Source organism: Adiantum capillus-veneris, chromosome 20 (genome assembly GCF_014529385.1).
Source record: "Adiantum capillus-veneris isolate H3 chromosome 20, ASM1452938v2, whole genome shotgun sequence".
In the NCBI taxonomy this organism is placed as follows: domain Eukaryota; kingdom Viridiplantae; phylum Streptophyta; class Polypodiopsida; order Polypodiales; family Pteridaceae; genus Adiantum; species Adiantum capillus-veneris.
This window is the reverse complement of record NC_140950.1, coordinates 147,182,304-147,199,811: the sequence shown is the minus strand read 5'-3', so window position 1 is coordinate 147,199,811 and position 17,508 is coordinate 147,182,304. Positions and strand designations below refer to the sequence as shown.

The following is a 17,508-nucleotide window of genomic DNA, read 5'->3' as shown; positions in this document are numbered from 1 at the left end:
GTTTTGTGCAGTTTGAAAAAGTGGAATCTGCTTAGATGGCGATTGAGACAGTGAACAATATGTAATCAAGGACTTGATGAGACTCCCAATGCAATAATGTCTATGTGAAGAATATGGCAGAGTTTATGTCAAAGAACTTTTGATTCCAATAGCAGCAGAAAACCTTTGGTGCCAGTAAAATTTCAGCTTTGCTGTAAGAAGGGGCCATTAGAGTTCTGTGCTTTTGTGCTCCAAAGCTTGCTACGTAAACATTATTGCGAACCTTAATCTACTAATACCCTTCTTTATCTGGAGTCAAAATTGTCCTCTCTTTGTATCTGCTCGAACTTTGTACCTGCTCAAAAATTGTCATCTCTTTGTATCTGCTCGCACTTTGTACCTGCTCACGCTCACTCGCCCTTAACCTACCCTACTCTCCCAACCCCATCGCCCCTACCTACCCTACTCTCCCAACCCCCTCGCCCCTACCTACCCTCCCCTGTCCCTCGTCCCTACCCTCTCACACCCCCTCGCCCCTACCCTCACTTACTCCCCTCGCCCCTACCCTCTCCACACCCCCTCGCCCCTACCCTATCCCAACCCCCTTGCCCCTACCTACCCTCCCCTTACTACTCGCCCCTACCTACCCTCTCACATACACTCGCCCATATCCACTCTCATCCCCTCGCCCCTATCCACCCAAAGCCCTCGCCCCTATCCACACTCAACCCCTCGCCCCTACCCACTCCCTCTTCCCTCGCCCCTATCCAATCTCTACCCTCGCCCCTACCCCCCTTCTTGCAACCCTCGCCCCTACCCAACCCAACCCCCGCCTTATTTCCCTCGCCCTTACCCTACCCAAATCCCCTCGCCCAAACTAAAGCATCGTCAGCTTTGGGATCGCTTTGCCTGATCGTCAGCTTTGCTTTTTCCATCGCTTGAGACAATACAGGCCATCGCTTTTTGAAAGAACAGGCTTCTCGCTTCTTGCTTAATCAAGCTTTTCCAGGTACAGCTTTTGGAAAATAGTATACTCCAACTACAGCGCTACATCTCTCATCTCTGCATCTGGGCGTTCCAGAGTTCACCCTGCACACTGCACATTGACCAAGCCAGGGAGCTAGCTTTACGATGGCTGGTACAAGCAAACAAGTAAGGAATCGAGGCATGCAAAGAGCTACTTAGTACGAGTCATGCTGACTATGCAAGGAATAAAAAGCTCTGGGCCATTTTCAAGTATTACTTTTTGGTCAGAGATCCTAAAGTCAGCCAGGGCAAAGGCAAGGCCAGATGTGACGTGCCTACTATATTCTCGCACTGCGAAGGCCTATACTGCCTCATCCACACCATCCCGTGTGGCTTTCATCAAATTTTATTTACCTCTTTACAGTCGCGGGCAAAAAGATTCAGAGCTCAGGTGCAATCTGTGCAATCTAGCTTTCAATGCTTCGTAGCTCCAATGTTGGCCTGGGTCATTAATATACCTGTTAGTCCTATGGATGTGGATGCGACGATGCGGCGTAAAAGCTCTAAGGGAAAAGGGAAAGCTATTGAGCAGACAATGGATGTAGCTCTATGATGCAAAATATGACTTGTTGTGATGGAGTTGCTGGAGCACATCGCCATGGCTGTGCTACTTGACGTCCTTAATACACTACAGGACAAGTGCTACCATCTGCTCAGCAGCAGGTGGCTGATCATTTCTCAGGAAACACACTTACTGACAGGAGAGCTCGCATACAGCAAGGCCCCACAATCGATTTGATGGCTCAACCTCCAGAGGCTGATACTTCGGATGCAGCAATGGCCACCACTCTATCTCTTGGATGACAGATTCAGGAACTCATCGTTGTACATACTAGTAGTTTTCTTTCACAGTTTCATTCTTCCTCTCACCGAGACGGTGAGCGGTCTTGTGGCGGGCAACCTGTAGCAGGGCTACAGTGTCACTTCACAGGACAGGCAGTTGGACAGTTAGCTACAGTCGGTCTGGTTCACACTGGACGGACCCTTTGGGCTGGGAGTGAAACGTGGCAGGGTACCTACGGTGATCTAGTGGACATCGTAGCCAGGTCACCACCACCACTCAGTTTGGAGATAGACTTAGCTGGCTGGACATTTATGGGCCGTTGGTGGCTCTTATGGTTGTACATATGAGTAGTCGTTTTGGACCAGTTCTATTATCTTGTACGTAGTCGTCTAGAGGGAGTCTTACACAGAGCACCGCTTCACCATCCCTGCACATCTGAGCCTCGACACCCCCATTTGTACCTGTGAGTCCTGGGCTGGAGCTGAGTGTGCTGCAATGCCAAAGTCTGTACATGGTTCTTTGAGCTAGTCGCGTCCACATGTTCTGGTTCACTGTTGTGTCTCTGTTGTTATCCATTATTTCTGTGTTTCATTCTGTTTGAGAGAGTTTCCATTTGTTTGAGTGAGATTGTCACGCACATTGCACTGAGGGGCACCCACACTGTAGAGAGCACGACACATTATCCGCGCTACAGGTGTATCCGTGGATCACGCTCTTTTGACACTGTCCGTTTCATTTCAGAATAGTACAGCCCAAACATCAGGAGGCAGGTCACATATCCGTTATACATTTACACAAGACACTGACTCAGTTTATAGAGAGGAGATCTATAGCCGTCTATGCACAGCTAGTCCCGGTCTCTCAGTGGAGGAGTGCACCACTTTACTGACTAAGACACTGCATGGTGCAACATCAGAGGCATCCCCACACACTCAACCGGATTGGAGGCGACATTTTGGGAGCATGCCCCAGAATAGTTGGTATGATGAGCAAAGTGCAGAGAGATGAGAGCCCAGCTCCGGAGAGATCTTCTTTTAGGAGTCATCACTTACAGACAGTCTCGGATTGCTTCCCGGAGCATTGTGCGACGGAAGAAACGAGCTTATTTGGCCCAGATGGAGCAAGACTTGTATTAGTTGTTCTTGAGTAGAGACTCAAGAGAGGCATGGCAATTCTTTCATGAGCACTCCCCTCCCCCAATGATTACTTCTCCTGATGTGTGGGGCCAGTGTGCGACATCGTTATATACAGTTCCTGGATAGGACTCCCTTCCAAATCCTACAAAGCCATGTCCACCTACAAGCACCTTCTTTACCATTGAGATGAGATGGTAAAGAGAGCCATTGACAGGATGAGGACCAGGAGGGCATATGATCATGATGGTCTAGTAGCATGGCACTTTATACATGCTAGAGATATGCTTGTAGAGGTTCTTGCAGTGTTGTTCAATCGTGCCATGTGTGAGGGGTTACCTGAGACTCGGAGGTTGTCTACTATTGTGCCTATCTTCAAGGCAGGTGATCCTACAGAGCCTTAGAATTACCGCACTATTATGGTTGGGCACACATTGGCACGATTGTATGCATCCATTCTTGAGCAGTAGTTGAGTAATTGGGCAAAGGATGAGGGTGTACGGCAAAGGGCCAAGCCGGTTTTAAGAAGGGTTTCTCCACTCTTGATAATATTCTGCCACTCAAAGCCATCATTGAGGAGGGCAGGTCACATGGGAGACGGATTTATTGTAGCTTTGTGCATTTCCGCAAAGCATTTGACATAGTATCGAGAGCTTGATTGATGCGCGTAGACTGCATGCGATGGGGGTGCCCATAGTGTTGATTTGGGGAATTATGGCTCTACACAGATCAATGATGGGACATGTACGCACCCCAGAGGGGATATCTGATTTAGTTCACTCCACCATTGGGGTGAAACAGGGTTGCCCATTGTCTCCTACTCTATTTGGTATCGTTGATGAGGTGTTTGATAACATTGACTAGCTTGCGGACCACTGCAATGCCCTATAGTCATTACAGCGTTCCATTCGGTGGTGACAGAAATGCCTTACTGCCATTTGAAAGTCTACGCTCTACTTCCGAAGAATCTGTTCAACGCTTGCTTTGAGGTTGTCGCTGTACTAGAGTCTTTATTGCTCGGGTTTCTACACTCATGCGTCTCCGTTTTCCCGCAACGGCGTTTCAGAAGAAATTCTGGCTTTTTGGATTCATGTCACCAGCATTAAAGCCTTTTGCTACTTTCTTCACATGGGTCAGATATTGAAACTTCTAGAGTTCTTGGTGCCAACGCACCACCTGCATGTTTGACCGCATTGATCTCGACCCTTTCCCCTACTTCAAGATGTCACTTCGGGAATCCTTGCGCTTTGCCGTCGCTGCTCAAGATTTATCGCCTGACCTTTATCACCTTCCTTATGTTTTCTTTTAAAGCCTTTTCATACTTGAACACATTGGTGTTCACCCTGATGTATCGACTTCTTGTTGTGGGTTTTCCTTCGTTGGAGGTTTCCCACTTATAAATTAATCAAATGCACTTATTGTAAAAAAAAAAAAGTGTGTGTGTGTGTGTGTGTGTGTGTGTGTGTGTGTGTGTGAGAGAGAGAGAGAGAGAGAGAGAGAGAGAGAGAGATTTCATTATCGTCCTCGTAGGTCCTATGGGACCAAGAAAACATACATGGTGCCTCTTATCAAGAGGGTACATTGAATACATGACTACATGCGGATACAACAAAATTGTGACATATGTCACTTAGGGAGTGATCAGAGGGTGGATAGGAGGGGTAGTCTCGGAGTTCTTGAAATTTGAAATTCCTCAATAATTGTCTTGCCACCTCAATAGACGGCCCATTTACCTGCTTCTCGAGCATCTTACACCTTTTGAAGTTCTTGTTTCTTGATTTTGAGTTGAGCGGGGGTCAAGGCCTCACTTATCCACACTTTCGAGCCCTTGAGTAGTCGAGCTTGTTGTAGAAGTGCTATGTGCGCCTCTTTGTTTTTGAAGACAAGGGTGCCTTTGTTGGTGCAGTGGTCATGATGGCCCTTCTTGATTGTGTTGTCATGATGGCCTTCTCGATTGTATTGGGATCAAACTTAGTTAGGTGAATGGCTTGGTTGAGCTTGGTTAGGGTCCAAGTGTAACCATCATTCTCCCCTCACCACATAGAGAGAAAGACACCGATGCGGAGGGATAGCACCAATCCTTCCCGTCGACGGCATTCTTGTATGCGTTCTTCTACCTTGGAAGAGACGGCGACGGTTGCTTCATTGACTTGAGTGGCAAGGTTCGCCACGCTTGTGATGAGAGTTTGCTCAACTTCCTTTTCTTTGGTAAGAATATGATCAGTGTTGACTTGCTTTTGTGATTCCAAGAGGGTGAGACGGGTCTCCAAGGCCGCAAGGCACACCTTGAGTTCCATGTTTTTATCTTTGAGTTCTCGAATTTCTGCTTGAAAAGAGAGAGAGAGAGAGAGAGAGAGAGAGAGAGAGAGAGAGAGAGAGAGAGAGAGAGAGAGAGAGAGAGAGAGAGAGTGTGTTTGTGTGCATGTGTGTGCACGAAAGCTGAGATAAAGAGGGAAACCTACCAGCAACAGTGAGGCTGATTGAGCTGCACCTGGTGGCGTAGCTCGGGCTGAGTCGGGGTAAAGGTGGAGGCACCAACATGAAGAGTGCTCTTAAAGAACACGGAGACAAAGATGCACCTCAACTAAAATCACAAAATTTCACTAAAGAAGTCTTATCAAGCACAACACAATACCTCAAGAGATTGCTCACACCTATGTAAATTGGCCTCCAAGCCCTCTAGGAATGTGCCTGAGTCATCAGCGAACTCGGCATCCAAAAGCTCATCTCTCCAAATAGATAGCTATAATCCACACAAACCAACCTCCTATGAAGTCAGAAATCTAGTCATCACCTCAACATAGAAAAGGAACAAGAAGGGGGCAAGAGGGCATCCTGTCGTACTGAAAGTGTTAGCATGAAACGTTCCCCTCTTCCTCCTCTCAACAACACCTGATTGTGCGCACACTTCTAGAGACCTGATAGCCCTCTGATCCACACATCTGAAAGCCCATCCGGCGCATACGCCCTCAAGTCCCGAGCCAATTCTATCATAGGCCCTCTCAAGGTCGAGGAGCACCACAAAATCCTCTCCTTGGAGAGTCAGTGTGACATGAAGGGTTTCGTGCGTTTCAGCGTTTCGAGGTTTCTAAAACGTTTCGTTTCGGAGCTCAGAGAAACGTTCTGTTTCGGCCATTTCGAGGTTTCGAAGGGCACAAACGCATGCCACAATCGTCTCCCAGGAGGTGAAATTGTTGTCAAGGATGATACGCTCCTTTACAAAACACCTATGTGTCTCATGTATAATGCTCTCAGGTAGTTGCTAGATTCTCCAACTCAGAGCCTTTGCCAGAATTTTGTAGGCTAAGTTGAGAATAGTCACGAGTGGTGGGCCGTCGCTACCAAATCTCATCCAATGAGACCCCTCCTTGGGGATAAGATAAATCAAGCCCTCACTCATGCTATCTGAAATCTCCTCAATGAGCAGAATGTGTTGGTATGCACTACGTAAGTCTCAACCAAGAAGCTCCAAATACTCCAAGAAGAAACTTGGCGTCAAACCATCCTCCCCTAGGTAGCTATCATGCGGGGGTGCCTTGGAGAGGTTGTTAGAAGGCCGCACAAAGCTTGCATGCTCCCTTACGTCCGAAATCCTCAAAGTCTACATAGGCGCTCCCAAGCAACCAACTTAGCTCCGTGTACAATGGCATGGCTACCCCCCTTCCTATCCGTAGGGTCCTCAAGCATGTTGAAGTCACCCCCAATGCACCACTGCTCTGCCTGAGGTAATGACTCCACAATCTGTGACCAAAACTCGACCTGTGCACTCACATGGTTGGGCGCATAAGTTGAGTAAAAAATGGTGCCAACTGAAGATCATGTGACAATACTTTGTAACTTTTCCAATATTATATAATGTTGGCCATTTAGTTTTTTCATCCTCACTTCTAAATTTTTATTATTTTGAATGTATACACGAGCCATTGTCATTGAATTGGGGCCACAAGCTTCCAGTTTGATTTGTCCAAAAATGTCCAAGCAGCCCACAAGCGTCAAGACTACCTTGGACCTACATAGTGACCCATTGGGCTCTACCTAGCACAATGATACCTTTGCCTACAATGGCATGCTGCCATGAGTCCGCAATAGTCATACATACACTTCCCTTAATGCCTCAAGGCCCGAAGGCAGCTGACCAAAATGTCTCATAGCGACCATGCAAGATTTGTCCACAACACTGAATACGACTCTCACATAGGTGATGCTCCTGAAGTATATCTACCCCACCACCCACAAGGCACCCCTGAAGCTCCATGTCAGTCTTACCCCTCTTGCATATAAACTACGGTCCACCAAGTCCCTGCACATTCCATGAGACAATCCTCATGTGGTCAATGAGAGAAAACCGATGTTGCCGTAGCAGCCAACATGGCAATCTTTGAGGCCTCCTTGGATAGGGAGTAGTCCACAACCGAGGGACCCTGAGATAGACGTGCCTGAGTGTCTGTCCAACCCATGCCCACGATGAGCATGCAGTCCGTGGAGCTACATCCTTTGTCCAAGAATCCTCATGTACATATACAAAGCAAGTCACACTTTGTGTGTCTACAAAGAAGTATACTACAATGTGTCTACAACCTACTACATCAGGTGGCATCACTGAGAACTTAAGTGGCCATAGGGGTTGTATCAAGTCTATCACTCCCAAGTCCCCGTGTGGTGAGGACTCAAGAGCCTCCACATAGAGCCAATCCAACATTGTATGCATAGTCCACTCTGTGTGATCCCTGCCACACAACGAAAAAGAGAAACCAACCGTTGTGTGCAAGGCATCTCCATGTCTCATTGCGAAGAAAAGAGGTCTGAAGCAAGCTGCCTCAAGGTCAAGAGATAGGTCGCCAAGAAAGTGTGCAAAGTCGTATTAAGAAAAAACCCATCACCGAAGAATGTCAAAAAACCGGTCAAGCCTCGCAGGACTAACTAAAAACAGAAAGCCTGCACCAAAAGTGACCTCCTCGTGTACGGTTGTCCCTCCCGAGCTAGCCGGCTTGTGGCAAAAGCATTGCCAAGAGATCTTCGAGCTACAGAGGAGTGTCCTGCTCGCTGAGCTAGTGGTGGGGTATGAAAGGGCCAGGAGACCAAACTGCAGGCTAAGATCAAAGGAGTCTCCTTAGGAACATCCTGCTACAAGGAATCAAATCGCTTCCTTGTAGGAACCCGATGTTGCTGGCCTGTCACGTGTTCACGACCAGGGAGGCCTATCTAGCATGCCGTACTCTAGCGACGACGGTCATGCACATGCTGCTAGCCATCGGCTAACTAGGCACCCGTCTCTAAGAGGTGCCAATCGGTGCACCTTGTTTGGACTCTAATGTGCCTGACCAGCCTTGGTAGGCTGAGTTTGTGTCTTGGGTCGGGTTCCCCTGCGAGGACAGGCCTTTTCAAGATGGCCCATTTGTCTGCATATGAAGCACTGTTTCGGGAATCCTGAATAGTCCATGCTTTGGCGGAACCCTCCACCACTCACTCTAGGCAGAAGAATTACCTTCTAAAGAGCGGATATCTGGAACCAAAATGTGTATTGTACGCATACCTGCTGTCAGCGACTGAAGCAAGCGTTCAGCAAGCGGGGGGCTGGGGGGGGGTGGGGGGCTGTTCAGCAAGCGTTCTGTTGTTTCTCAGAAACTGAGTACCCTGCAGCTCATAAATTGAAACCTGCTAGAGTCCTAAATGCCTTTCGCACCCAGCAATTGCTCCCAATAATCCATTCCCGCTGAATCACCCCTCACAATCGTTCTGAGAAACCCACAGCTCAGTTAATAGCCATGTTGCCGCTCGTTGGTACAACGAAAACATGGAGAATGCTACAAGCCGCTGGAGCATTTGAGTCTATGTCTCCAATGTGTCTTCTGAGGGCGGGCTCATCCAAATGACGTTGGTCGCGATCTCAAGAGTCTCAAACTCGATCTGGTAGCAGCCACACCCAAGGAATTGTATGTCAATGATCTTTCCCACCTCAAAGAGAAAGCCGGCCTCGAGAAGATCACGCACTTGGCCTCTAATGGTCCATGTGCCAATAATCTTGCAGATGAGAGAAATGGCCTAAAGGTGCTCCACCTCTGCTGCAAGGCTCGCTTGCTCTGTCGGTGAAAGAGCAAGCCGGATGGTGGGTTCTTCCAAGTCGAGCGAGGGGGCGTTGTCTGAGCTCGACTTGGAGGCGTTGTCTGAGTCCCTCTCAGGCGGGAGAGGAGACTCCTTTTGTGTATGAAGCCGAAGGCAGGGGTGCCGATGTCGAGGGTGATGCTCCAAACACCACACGCACACACAAAACTCCCCTCCATAAGAGGAGGAGAGGAGGTGGAGGCTAGGGTGAAATTGTAGCGGGGGGAGGGGTCGGAAGCCGAAGGCAGGGGTGCCGATGTCGAGGGTGATGCTCCAAACACCACACGCACACACAAAACTCCCCTCCATAAGAGGAGGAGAGGAGGCGGAGGCTAGGGTGAAATTGTAGCGCTGTGTGTGTGTGTGTGTGTGTGTTTTTTTTTTCACAAATGCCTTTAGCACCCAACTGCTCCCAATAATCCATTCCAGCTGGCTCACCCCTCGCAATTGTTATTAGAAACCAATGGGTGAGTCAATAGCCATGTCGCCCCTGGTTGGTACAACAAAAATATGGAGAATGATATGAGCCGTTGAAGCATCTGCATCTATGTCTCCAATGTGTCTTGTAAAAGCATATTCCAAACAGTGTCCTTGAGGACAAGTATCAAAACACACCAATCCTCTAGCACCTTTGAGAGGGGGGAGAGAGATGTACCTAAATGATGGAGAAACTGGATCTTGACTGAACCACAACTCGAGAAGCGCTGCTTCACAATTGTCGCACAAAAGGATGATGCCTACTCACATTGGATTCAGTAGAAACAGTGCGAAAAGGGAAGATGGGGGGCGGGGGGGGTGGGTTGGGTTGTGGTTGAAATTATTTCTTCTGGGTCATTTGTAGCTCAGAATGCAAGTCATACGAGCATACACACAAAACTAACTTCTTATGGCTAAGTTGCCCTGCAATTTTCTGAAAATAAAACATGAACTACAACCCAATTAAAAATCCACCTATAAACATCTTTTAACACTTGGACAAACAAGCTCCCAAATCTAGTAGAACTGGAAAAAAATTAAGAAAAACAAAAACAAAAAACTCTTGTGTTATAGCTGAATATGCATACCTGTTTAAAATCTCCTTGGCCCTTTGCTTCTCAGTAACTTTGTAGTGTGCAAATAGTACTCCTATTCTATCATGATTGATGTACTTTATGGAACCATACTTCGAGCAAGCATTCATAGCTTTCATCTTGTCTGCTTCAACTTTAACAGAATATAATCGGATCACCAGTTCATCAGACGACACATCTGTTTTGATCCGAAAAGAGCATCCATCCACCACAAACTGATGGACCTTCAAAGCTTTTTCCTTGTCACATTCATCCTGTCAACCACCAGCACTCATTTTTCATTCAAAATCGGCCAGTTTAGCCACAAAATTATGAAAACTGTTGTCTACACACACCACAAAAAGTATCCTTGGTAGGTCAGCTTGCACGCCCCGCATTAAAAAAGACAAACAAACAAAAAACATGAGGATCGTCTCCGTAAGGGTTCCGAGAACCATGTATATGTGCCTTACTGTACAGTGCACGCTTCACTAGAAAGCAGCTTCGCAGAATGCTGTTAACACATTCATAGTTCATACCAGACATGCATGTTGCTCTAGCTGATCCAACAGTGCAGCTTTCTTCTTGCATTAAGACACCACCCAGACTACGACCACAAGCATCACAATATACTTTGAATGACTTTGCAAATCCGGCAAAGTCAAAATTGGTCCCGTAGCCAATTTCTCTTTCAAAGTCTCCTCCAAATCCCTTGGTACCACAAGAACAACGCCGTGGTTGACTATCGGGCTGAGAAAGCGAATTTGACAAATGAAGGGCAAAGAGATTGTACTTGATGAAAGTCAGTTTCTTTACTCGATTTTCTGGAGAGAACTGAATGATGATTGAAGGTCAAATATGTTTTGACCTTGATAAAGAACGCCAAGATTTTCTCCACACTCATGCCGATTGCTTTTCAGAGGGCTTGCCAGGCGAGTTGCCACTAGCTCGTCCTGAGGATCATACCATTGATCTGATGCCTGGAAGCACACCACCGAGCCGGCCACCTTACCGCGTGAGCCGAGCCCAGAATGAAGAGATTATGAACCAAGTGAAAGACCTCTTGGAAAAGGTTCTTATCCAACCGAGTACTTCACCTTACTACTCTCCGGTGTTGTTGGTTTTGAAGAAAGACGGATCTTGGAGAATGTGCATTGATTATAGAGCTCTCAATACAATCACCATCAAGGACAGATTTCCGATTCCGAGGATCGATGATATTCTTGACCGACTACAACGGTCCTCTTGTTTCAGCAGGATCAATTTGAAGAGCGGATATCATGAGATCCGAATCGCGCTAGGGGATGTCTACAAGACGGTCTTTCGGACGAGCTTCGGTTTATATGATTTTTTGGTGATGCCTTTTGGCCTTACCAATGCTCCAACGACCTTTATCCGAATGATGAACGGGGTTTTCAAACAGTACAGATCTTTTGTTGGCACTTTCTTTGATGATATTATAGTCTTCTCCAAGGATGAGGCAAAACATAGAGAACATCTGCTACAAGTCTTTCAGGCATTGTGAGATCACAAGTTGGTGATCAATGCAAAGAAGAGTGAATTTTTCTTATCAGAGATACACTTTTTGGGACACATCGTCTCAACAGCAGGAGTGCAGATGGACCCGGCCAAGATTGAGACTACACGGAGGATGTCACAACCTCCCAAGGGCATTACGTAGAAATCCTCGTGCCCTAAAACACCCTGACATTGCAAACGAAGTTTGCCAATGATCGGTGTAATGGAAACATCCCGTCTGGGTGCCAATAGAACTCCCCCTGCTTGTAGCCTCAACCTGTCGGGCCTAATCGAGCCGCCAATTCAAGTGAAAAGAAGTTGGCCTTGGCTCCTCCATCAAAGAAAATGAGGGCTTCCTAATCTTTCACTTTGCCCTAAGATTGGCAAAGTTGTGTACTTTTGTTCATCTAATTTGATTCGGGCCCCATGCAATGTGGTATCAGTTCTGCTTTCATTTGCCTTTGCTGCCTCTAGAACTCTCTGGCCTGTCTTCACTCTGTTCTTGCTGTGCCTTTTGCGGCACTTTGCAGAGATGTGTTCCAATTCCCCGCAACCAAAACACTTCCTCTCTTTGAGATCGATAGCCCTTTCTCTTAAGAGTCTGTCGAGGACGTGTATCTTTCTTTTCTTTGTCCTGGGAACTCTTTCTCTTTCATTGTGAGAGGTCTGTTGGGTTCTCTGAGTCCAGATCTCATCAATGGGGTAAGTCAAATTTCCCGAATGTATCGCAAAACCCCAATTAACTTGACCTATCAATTCTTGAATAGAATTTGACTTTTGTTCCAAGCAGTAGTCTCGGATTTCTATAGGAAGTTCGCAGCAAAACCGCTCAATCTGTTCTTTAAACGAGACCTTCTTAAATGAAGAGGTTGGTAGAAAAGAGTTCCAAAATCTCTCGCATTAAGCGTCCAAAGAATCTCCCTTGGTCATCCGAAGATGATTCCAAGCAGTTCGTATATCTCATTCGTACTTCCGAGTCAGCCAAGAAGAAATAAAAAGCCTTTTGAATTTCAACCATTCAATCGGAACTTCCTTGTTCGATAGAAGGGTGGACCACCATGTTTGAGCATTTCCCTTGGAGAAAGAGGTGGCCCTCCGAATCTTGGAGTGCTCTGAGTAATGCCTCCAGAGAAAGCTATGTCAAACTGCTGTATGAAGGCCAAAGCCCTCGAAGCTTCTTTAAATTCTCTAACTTTCATGCTTTTATCTTCTAGGAACTCATACTTGTTGGCTTTATAGAAATGCTTCTTCTTTGCATAAAACCTGCGATCGTCAGATTGCCCTTTCCGAAGCTTTGCTTTTTGCTTCCCTTTTTTCCCTTTCTGTCTTCTTCGCTCGAGTCAGAAGAGCTAGAAGAACTGTCAGAAGAAGAAGAAGAAGAGGAACTGGGTAGTCCGTCAAATCGTCCACACTTCTTCGGCTTTCTTGCCGAGGCAAAAGTAGATTGGCGACCCAAATAACCAAAAAAGTCAGTTCCTTTCTTCTGCTTTTTGTCGTGCTTTTTGACTTTATTGTTCGCATTCAAAAGCCGACTAATCCGTGTATCAACCACCTCTTCCAATTCTTGCTCTATGAATATCCTCGGAGCAGGAGGTTTCTTGAGTGCCGGTTTGATGGGAGGCTCTGTGGCCTGCCACGGGGTGTGCACTTCTTCAAAGGATTGCTGAGTCAAAAATTTTGTAAATTTTGGATCCTTTGCAATGTTGATCATCTTCTTTGTTGCGTCGTCAACCAATTGTCGACATTCCATCTCTTCAATCTCAACCTGAGTAGGTCGAGGAGGGCCGAACTCTTCATGCGAATCTTCTTTGTGATCTCCTCCCGCATTCCCAAATGCAGAAGAAGTCAACTGATCTCTATTGGAATCCATAAGTGTCGCGAAAAAATGATCGGATTTCCCGGTAGAAGAGAAATCGACCATGCTCTCATACCACTCTAACAAACTTGGACACCCCAATTCAAGATTCTACCGCGACACAGCAGAGATTCACTTCAAAACAGCCCAAAATTCAGACTTGAGTCGACACGGCCAGGCGTAGTTCCGTGCCTAGAGATATTGGCCCCAAAGATTGGTGCCCCTCTCGGTATTTCTTTTTGTATTAATTTGTGTTCGTAGTACCAGAGAGTGGGTAGGTGCTCACTCTCAGACTCTACGTCCAGATGCTCTGAGAAGTGAGGCCTAGCCCACTTATTTTTTGGTACAACGGATGCCCAAAAGCAAAGCCCCAAAAGCAATAAGTGAAAAGCTTCTAAAAATAAAGCATCGGAGCCAAAAGCTTTTAGGAATTAAAGCATTCAAGCCCCGACATTTCCAAAAATCCCGTACGGCAATCAGTGTGAAAGCGAAAATCCGTACAGTTGCCCGTACGGCCTGCCACATCAGCATGTCAGCGCGTTTTGCAGAGGTTTTCCATGCGGTGCCACGTGTCAGCCTTGTCCATGTCTCTGTGTGTGTATCTAGGGCAATGCCACGCCACCAGTTTGTGACACCTTCGTTGGTCATTCTTCTTCTCGATTTTGAGAAGGCCTATGGACATTTTTTTCCCGAGAAAAAGATCCTTCTATTAGTTAATGAAAACTGCCCATGGGGCTACAACCACCTCTGCAAGAGAGGGCTACATCAATCATGATGGGGAGACTCTGCCAATGAAAAACAGCATATGTACAATGAGGCTAAATCAAGAGATGGGAGGAGGGAAGAGCCACACAGGTGGACGGTAGTGCCATCTGAGCACACCCTCGACCATGGTGAAGAAAGGCCCAGGACGCCAGAGTCGAAGGAACACCTCTCTGCGCTCCTCCCGCGTGCGGTTACAGTTGCCCTCGAGTTTCTCGAATTGTCCTCTGAGAGTATGGACCAGCTCTAGCCAAACAATCTTTGCTGGTGGTACAGGGCGAGCCTCGAAGATGCGAAAGAAGAGGGCCTGCCAGATGAACCAGAGTGTCAGGCCGCTATTGAGCTCCCAGCACTCCTCTCTCTCACTGCACCACTCTTGTGGAGTAAGCTCTGTAGCAAGGTAGAGAGTAGGTCGACCTCCCTGCATCACTATCATCTTGCTGGTGGAGGATAGCTTAAACTGAAGTGCCGGGCCCGTGAGTGTAGACCAAGCAGATACTCCCCATGTGTATTGTCGAGCTGTGGAAAGAGCTGGCATCAGTCGAAGAACACGAAGCCACACCTACTGTGTCAAAGGACAATCCCAAAGACGCTGACGCTGATGCTGACGCTCCACAGGATGGTCACAAGCTGCGCATGCGGCCGAGAGACCGCTATGTACAAGCCAACTCCCAACTGCAGTAGCTCGGTGTGCAACCAACCACTGGAACAAAGTGACTCGCCTCCACAGTCTGGAGTCCCACAACCTCTCCCAAAAAGCTGCGAAGAACTCAACTGTGAGACCCTCCTCCTGCCAATGAGGTGCTGTAGCAGGACGAGTCTCTCTCTGCACTGCTAGTATGTGACGTTCTAGTCGAAATGGACACCTGGATGGTCTGTTGATAGAAAGGGTCCCTCCAAAGCCACTCTCCAAGATCCCACTGTACTCGTGCCAATGGATAGCTCTCCCAAACCCACAGTCTCCAGTGGCCAGTCTCAAGAGCTGCTGGGTCGGGATCTATGACACAAGTCCTCCCACAGATACCCACCACTCGGATCCTCTGAAAACAGCACTCTGCCACCTGTGGAGCCTCTACTGCAACTCTGTGTGAACGTCCCTCACCTTGTAGCTCGAAAAACAGGGAGGGTATAGTCTCTGAGAAAGCTCGAACTCAGATGAGAACCTCCACTCACATGAAGGCTCCCATCCATCTAGGCGCTGCTGACTCGAGAGGTGTGAGCCACTCAGCTGGTACTGCCTCTAAGATGTCCCGACACATGCTCCGCACCCCTCTCATGCCCTATAGTTGAATGCCTTGAAGCTCCTCTAGGCTCTGACAAGCCTGAAAACTGCAACCAGTCACCTAAAGAGCGTGTTGGACCCTCCGCCATGGGACCCCAGGAAACATGAGACCAACTACCAACAAAGTGGCCTCTCTAAGTGCTAACCATGGGGTTCCAAACAAGGGGCTGTCTCACGCGCTCCTCCGTGCAAGTAGGCTGACATTAATCCAGGCCTCGCCGCAGTTGCTCCCAAGACGGGAGCAGATTCACAGCGAAGCGGTCCTCCAGTCTCCTGCTCAAGACAACTCTGCGCATCTCTGTGAAAATCCATCACGTCAAGGGTCGCCAAGGGCCTCCAACCTGAGGCACCCTGGCACTAAGCCGCTGAAGCAAGAACTCCTTCCAGAGCTCCTCACCTGGAAGAAGTCCTCTGACGATGAGCTTCCCAAGAAGGGCTCTGCTCTCTTGTGCAGGGTCTATGATCCCCAACCTTCCCTGAGAGCAAGAAAGAGTGATGACCTTCCCTAAGTGAAAAGCTTCTAGACATAAAGCATTGGAACCAAAAGATTTTAGGAATTAAACCATTCAAACCCCAAAAATCACCTAAGCATAATTTCCGAAAATCCGTACGGCAGTCAGCGTGAAAAACGGAAATCCGTACAGCTGTCCGTACGGCCTACCACGTCAGCATGTCAATACGTTTTGCGGGGGTTTTCCATACGGTGCCACGTATCAGCCTTGTCCATGTCTGTGTGTGTATTTGGCGCAATGCCACGTCACCAATTTGTGACACCTTCGCTAGTGATTCTTCTTCTCAATTTTGAGAAGGCCTATGATCCTTTGGTCAGGGCGCGATACTCAAACAGCCGCGCCAGAGTGGCCTGGCAGGTCATCACTCTACCTTGTTCTCAGGGGGGGTTGGGGATCATAGACCCAGTAGAGCGGAGCCCTTCTTGGGAAGTTTGTTGTCATGGGACTGCTTCCGCGAGAAGAGCCCTGGAAGGAGTTTTTGCTTCAGCGGCTTAGAGCTAGAGTGCCTCAAGCTGGAGGCCCTTCGAGACCTTCCACCAGATGGATTTTCACAGAGATGCGCAGAGTTGGCCTGAGCAGGAGACTGGAGGACCGTTTTGTTGTGAACCTTCTTCGACCTAGGAGCACCTACGGAGAGGCGTGGAGCAGCACCAGCCTACTTGCACGGAGGCGTGCCTAAGACAACCCCTTGTTTGGAACCCCATGGTCACCACTCAGAGAGGCCACTTGGTTGGTAGTAGGTCTCATGTCTCTTAGGGTCCCATGGCAAATGATCCAACACACACTTTAGGTGACTTGCTACAATTCTAACGTTTGTCAAAGGAGCTTCAAAGCATCCAGCTCTACAGGGCATGAGAGGGGTGCAGAGCATTTGCCAGGACATCACAGAGGTAGTACCAGCTGAGTGGCTTACACCTCTCGAATCAGCAACGCCCAGATAGATGGGGGCCTTCACGCAACTAGAGGTCCTCAACACAGTTCGGGCTTGCTCAGAGACTGTACCCTCCATGTTTTTCGACCTACAGGGTGATGGTCAATTATGTAGAGTCTCAGTAGAGCCCCACAACACTTCAGTATATGCTTCCCCTAGAGCACAGTCTCCTTACTCTGTACTTGATGATGATATTTGGGAGTTCTCCAGGGATGGAGACATCATACTATTGGGGAATTTCAATGCCCGTACAGGCAGTTCACAGACAGTTTTCTATGACACCTCAGAGGAGATGCTCAGAGAGCTAAAGCCAGAGGAGATGGGGCTTCAGAGATGCTCACACGACAGAGAGCATACAGAGTATGGAAGATACCTCAAGGAGATGACGACTACTCACAGTTTAGCCATAGTGAATGGCTTACCGACCTTCCCATCATCTACAGGTTTTACTTGCTTTCCACATAGACATGGGGCCAATATTGTAGACTATGTTCTGACACACCCAAGCTTTATCTCTCACATTCAGGATTTTACAATGGGGCCCAGGCCTGTTGGGATAGTAGTAGACTCATGCA

General features: G+C 47.8%; 1 protein-coding gene across 9 annotated transcripts in view; it reads right to left on the bottom strand.

Annotated features, from left to right (window-relative positions):
- Positions 1–17,508, bottom strand: part of LOC147433375 (uncharacterized) — a 201,699-nt gene that overhangs the window by 15,992 nt on the left and 168,199 nt on the right. For 8 of the 9 annotated variants that reach the window (XM_086492965.1, XM_086492964.1, XM_086492959.1 and 5 more), the window contains one exon: positions 10,089–10,348. In XM_086492965.1, coding sequence (XP_086349091.1) covers positions 10,089–10,348 — 260 coding nt within the window. Of the gene's footprint in view, positions 1–9,701; positions 9,935–10,088; positions 10,349–17,508 lie in introns of those variants that run through there. The other variant, XM_086492963.1, reaches the window with a different exon arrangement.